We start from the raw sequence: 6,478 nt of genomic DNA on the forward strand, positions 1-6,478 counted from the left end.
CTTTTCTTTTCTTCAGCATTCTGTATAACTCATCTTCCCTTTTATAAAAACCACATCATGTAAATTTTCTTCAAAACCCTCTAAAGCTTGACCAATATTAATATTTGTATTCTTAACTACAAGATTATTGTTTACACAAATGATTTACCATAAAAAACGTCATAAATAAGTACGAAAAAAAAAACTCACAGATTAAAAGTTTCGGTACAGCCCGAAACCCGAGCTCATATAAATCGCGTGTTATTTGAAAACGTGTACGTTGATGACTCCGACTAAAGGATGAAGTGAAGTGATCATTTATAAAGCGAAGCTATTGAGAAGTCGAGTTTGGCTAAGAGTTAAAAAAAATAGCGATTTTTTGAAGTAACGGGTCTGACAAGCCCACCCGGCAACCCAATGGCTAAGGGACCTTAAAGATGGATAGTCCCCTTGGTTGGAAAAGCATTCAAAATGCCAGGATAAATTTTATTATGAATAAACCATTTTTAAAAATCTGTTAAGAAGTCTTTCAATGAAGGCTAGGCTTTACCACGGTTCAAATAACCACAAAACAATCTAAAGTTAATCAATTTATGTGACTTCAAACAAAAATTTTATAGAAGAATAATTTGAGCCGTTATTAACTTTACCTTACTTAAATATATATCATTAAAAAGGCGGAAAATGGTTTCCTTAATCAAAATTTGATTTCCGTGAAGTAATGTTGTTGTCTTCATTGAAAACTTTTTACATAGTTGTCTACTTACAGAGCGTAGCCAAATGATTACGGATAATATAATTCTTATGTTTTGTCACCAAAAGGAAAATATTAGGAGCTTGAACCCAATAAGTTAATCTCTATATAAATAAGCATATATTTTGTATGTTATATTATTATTACGTTACGTTATATTAGTCAGTTTAGTTTATAGTATTATAGTGAGTGTTTAATACCTACTTATTACTTGCATTATTAGCATATACCTATATAAAAATTTCTACTCTACTGCAAAAATGTTTTTCAGAGTGAATACCTTTTTATTCACAGCCTTTATATATATACTTAATATTCTCAAAATAATAAGATTGTGAATCTACAACATGAAGCAATATTTTGAATATTTCAAGTTATAATTTGCAGAGAGTATGCTGGATAAGATTTAATAATTCAATTTAAAATATATAGAAGTAGGTTTATAAAACGTAAACTGCGCGCATGCATAGGTTAAATGAATGTACCTAGCTTAAGCTTGATAAGGATTACTCCAGCCTGTGCAAGTCCCGTAGAAAATCGATCCCCTTTGGAGATTATCCGGAATAAACATACACAATTTTATTTATTTGTATGTACTTATAGATTAAGTACTCTTATTAAAGCTTGCCAATGAAATATATAAAATCTTTTTGCAATAAGTCGTCTTCGTTTATGTGTAAGGTTTTTATTAAAAAAAAAAAAAAAAATAAGTAATAAACTTACGTATTATATTATTTTTTATATTTAATACATTGCGAAAAATATAAAATTAAATCAAGTATCTGAGGCATTAGATGGGTAGAAATAATATATCATATGTATATTTGTCATCGTTAGAGAGTTCAATTGCAAGCAGATGTAACGGATCACCATCTGTCGATAGCTGATAATAATCTGGCGAGCTAGATAATAATCTAGCGGTTGTTATAAACTTAAGATAAAGTAAATTTATGCGATTATCCCTATTATAACATATATGACAAATGCAAAAATAATTCTGTCTGTCTCTTTTTTCACGCCTTAGCCACTGATCTAACTGATTTGAAAGGCGAAAGGACATTAATTGTTTTTGGCCAGGAAATCCCAAAAGAAACGGAACAGAACGGGAAAATAATCCTGGACGGACTATCTATTCAAGAGAAGATACAGGCGGAGAGCTAGTAATTAATATGCATTTTACATGTATGAAATTTATTTTAAAGTATATTCAGTGGCGTAAATTGGGAGGCAGTGATCGGTGATTGTGTCGTTGAACCTATGATATCCAATTTATTTTAAATTGTTTCAGAAGTTTTGCATCGGACTTTGCTGGTAATCGGGTGTAGCCACGGATCGTCACGATACGGCGCTGAATGGCGCCACGCACGTCAATGACATATTTATGCAAGTCCTGGCCAACGAAAATGCAAGGTAGGAGATGATTAAATGTAATCTATGGTAATACTTCGTTATGTTACTATTTATGTTACTATTTATTATTCTATAAACAATTTTACAATCGATATAATAATATGTGAGGGCTAAATTATTTCTTCGCAAATATCATGTTTATGAAAATGAGCAATTGAGAAGTAGTTTTTGTTATCATGGCGACGCTGTGACGGCAGTAGCACTGGCGGTTTCCATGGCGACCTCGCTGGCTCAGCGTGTCGAGCGAGCAGTAAGGGTACGATCAATCCCGAGCCAAGGAAACCCGCACCCTTCACCGGCTGTTTACACCGTACTTGCGCACATTTCTCGCGCATTTGGCTTCTCAAATCTACCGATTCATATACCATGGTATACATATAATGTTTAAGCGAATCTCACGAATGTAAATTTTTTAAAAGAAAATAAAAATATCTAGCCTATATGACTAAGAGAATTACGATCCAGACTAATTCCGTCATCATTTAATGGATACTTTTATCTGCTATAATGCTATGCTATAAAATAAAAAATAATATGTGTCATAGAAATCAGAAAGTAATAATTATTAAAGAGTATAGAGAAATTCACATCAGTACATTCTAGTATAATATATTATAGTTCTGAGTATGAATAATTGCGAGTTTATTCACACTGTTTCAGGGTGGTAGGTCATTGACATTGCGCTTACATCTAAAATGAAAATGTTTAATGCTAGGATATATAGTTACAAATTACCGTTGTTGAACACTACTATAGTACATAGTGTTGTATGGGAAAAACAAAAGTATACGTGGTCTGATAAGATTACTTAAGAGGTATGTAGGTATGTTTTAGCGGGAAGGAACGTGACCTTGACCTCAGAGCAATAGGCCTAACCTGCCCCAAAAGACTTAGGTGAAAAGTTACTGGTCGATAATAAAACATCGCTTTCACGCAAGCGCCCTTGCATTGGTCCACACAATCGATCCGCCCGCCCACGTGACGCAACGCATTTGCGAGGATTCCTTTCACTGCTGAAAACTCTTACTTTACGAAACAATTAAATCATTATCACAAGGATGTGAAGTAACACACTTTTGTTTAAAGAAATGTAATTTTCAGAATTAGGAGTTATAACATGTAATTTGTAATGTATTTATAAACATTTATAGCAATTCAATAGATCTTTGCATCATTAGTTGTCTGAATAAAACAGGGTATTTTGTATAGTTGCATTACATAAATCGAATGAACACATTACATAATATGCATCCTTTATGGAAGAAATATATCGCCAACTACTGATCACTTAGAATTTGCGATCGCAGAATTTTTTATATTTAAATGTATATTATTATTAAAGTTAATGTATGAATCTTTCGCTGTGACGTAGAACTCGTTGGTAATACCAATACCAAGACCAGTATTACAACTTACTCATAGTTGAGCAACATTGGTATTGACAACCGTTTTAGCATTGATGCAGTTAGTACGAAGAGTTGCGTAAGATTTTTCCTGTTAAAGGCTCACGTTTTCATGAATAATATTTTCCTTAATCGATTTCAATAATATGTAACATAATTTGGTTCTCTCAAATAAGCTTCAACTCAGCTTTTAAAGAACAAGTACGTAGTTTAATTTGTTTGATAAACGATACTTTAATATAAACTGATTTCATACTCCAACTCAAGGATTATTGGTTAATGTTTAGACTGACCCGTCAGAAGTTCTGCTTGCGTGCGAACTGTCAAACTCGTGAATTTTAAATACATACTCGTCAGTTTTCATTTTTTTTTTGTTTTAGACGCAACTTGTAAGTTTTTATTTCCCGTTCATTACTCAAAGTGTGTGGTGGGTGCGCTCCTGCTTGCTTGAAATTTTCTGTCTATAATTAAGAAAAATCTTGTAATTTGATAAGAAATAAATTTATTTTATTATTATTATTACGTCTAGGAGCACTTTTGAATATCATAACATCTCAATTTTACTATTTACCATTACCACCTACCAAGAGGTTTGAATTTTAACAACATCTCTTTGAAATTAGTTGGAAGATGGATCTTTAAAGCTTAATAAGTTACTAACGCTCTTCCTAGATAGAAAACGGTTTACCCGCATCTATTGTATATATATTTTTGAAAGACCTATCGATACTCTATCCAACGATACCACATACAATGGGAAAGACGAAAAATCAAATATCACATCTCCACGACAAATATTCAATATAGAAATCATAACTTTTTCGGTGTGATTAACGTTTATACTCATGCCAAGTTACAATGGTCTAGAACTACTAGTAGTATAAGGGTTCCTTAAAAAGAGTTTTTAAGAAATTTTAATGTACAGAATGTGACAGAAATAAATGAAAAAATATAGACTCTAAATTTAATTTTTAGTTTTATAGCATTGAAATGCTTTATAAATTAGAAATTTTGAAAGAATAGAAAAAATTTGATCACGAGGCAGGATCCTGCCTCGTGATCAAATTTTTTCTATTCTTTCAAAATTTCTAAAATGTAGACTCTGCTGGTAGAGATCGATGTGGCAGTTTTAGAAAAATAAAAATAACTTAGTAAAGGTGAGGGAAGTTTTATGTACTGAAAATGACTCCCTTTGCTACTGCTACTAAAAGAAGATGTAGCTCGATCAAATTAAATGTTTTGCTATTTTTTGTAAGTTTAATCTAACGTGGTGTAAAAAGTATTATCATTCAAGTGCCAAATATAGAAAAAACATGCCTGTTTCATTAGGATTCTGAAAGGGTAACCCTCACTGTATTTTCAGTATAAAATAGAAAATAAGTTTCAAATCCAATGAACTATTATTCTTAACTAACGGTCTACCCCGGCTATATATTTTTTTTTACTCTATAAGAATCTTCCTTGTGCTTTAACAAAAACGTTACAACAAAAATTTACCGAATTGGTTCAGTCATTCTCGAGTTTTGCTCTTAGCAACACATTTGACCATTCCTTTTTGATTACATTATATTATCGCTATTAATATTATAAATGCGAAAGTAACTCTGTCCGTCTCTTTGCTACGCTTTCATGCCTGCAACACTGAACCGTTTTTGATGAAATTTGGTATGAAGATAGAACTGAACTTGGGAAAGGCCAAGGATACTTTTTAACGCGAAAAAAATGGTAGAAGGGTTTTAAAAATAGGGTATGAAAGTTTGTTTGGAAGTTTCTTATAGTCAAGCATAAAATCATGCAAGATTGTTCAATTGTTTAAGATAAATTCATGTATCGAATAAATGAGAAATTGATTTGGAGCAATTAAAACAGCAATTAAAATTTTATGAATACATCAATCGAAAAGTTATTTAGAATGCCGAACGATATTTTTTGTCACAAATTTCGTATTATATGAATGGCTGAAGCATCAGCCAGTAGGTTAATTAAATGTTATATTAATATAACTTAAACTCTTATCATAAATGTGCACAAAATGGGTTAATTATGAGATTTAAATGGAAATATCTCACACGATCCCCGAGCAATATATTAAGCAATTTGTACTCTCATTACTAGTCTCATTTCATCAAATTGCAAAGGCTCTCGTGAGGTTTGAACCTCATCAGTTTACTCAGATACCTATTTGTATATTATGATTATATTGTTTACATTGTTACAATCACTCGTAAATTATATTTTGAGAAAATTACCTACCTGAGTTTTGTTCATTTGTTTATGACAGCTTGTCAATTACCGGTGGTTTATTTTTAAATTTATATTTTTACGAAATATGTCGTCGAGCTATTATTATATCTTGAAACTTAATAAACTACTGGCTGACTGATTGAACTGAAATTTGGCATGCATATGGTGATAGCCACTATGATGTAGGCATTCGCTAAGAATGTATTATGATTAATTCTGCTCACAAGAGGGATAACATAGGAGATGAAATTTTGTATTTTTAACCACACAGGCGAAGTTGCGGGCAATAGCTAGTTCTAAAAAAGACGATTAATGATTTTTACTTTATCGAACATAATGAAAAATACCCGATAGGAGTCGTAGCTACGAGGCTGTTGATAACTTAAATGTAACGTTATGTTAAATATTCCTTGCCTCCATTATGATTAAGTTATTGTAGTATGCACGCGTGACACTCAATTAATATGCAAATATATCCACAAAACGTTAATACCATACAACAATCAATTGCTTGAAATACTCCATATAATTGCAACGAAAAGTAAATTAGAAAGGTTTGATAATAATAATAATATATAAATATAAATGTATATTATCTATTAAAATAAGATATGTCTTTATTAGCGTTTTGATGACAACAAGGCTTGTTACTGCAGTTTTAATTAATCATGGAACTTGTGTCGGGATC

The 6,478-nt window shown here is 31.6% G+C and overlaps 1 protein-coding gene across 1 annotated transcript in view; it reads right to left on the bottom strand.

Annotated features, from left to right (window-relative positions):
• LOC119833453 (SH3 and multiple ankyrin repeat domains protein 1-like) overlaps nucleotides 1-3,563 on the bottom strand; it is a 21,939-nt gene extending 18,376 nt beyond the window's left edge. Inside the window, exon 1 of the mRNA XM_038357498.1 lies at nucleotides 3,560-3,563. Coding sequence (XP_038213426.1) covers nucleotides 3,560-3,563 — 4 coding nt within the window. The remainder of the gene's footprint in view (nucleotides 1-3,559) is intronic.
• Between the last annotated feature and the right edge of the window lie 2,915 nt (nucleotides 3,564-6,478).

Source organism: Zerene cesonia, chromosome 1 (assembly GCF_012273895.1).
Source record: "Zerene cesonia ecotype Mississippi chromosome 1, Zerene_cesonia_1.1, whole genome shotgun sequence".
NCBI classification, from domain to species: Eukaryota; Metazoa; Arthropoda; class Insecta; order Lepidoptera; family Pieridae; genus Zerene; species Zerene cesonia.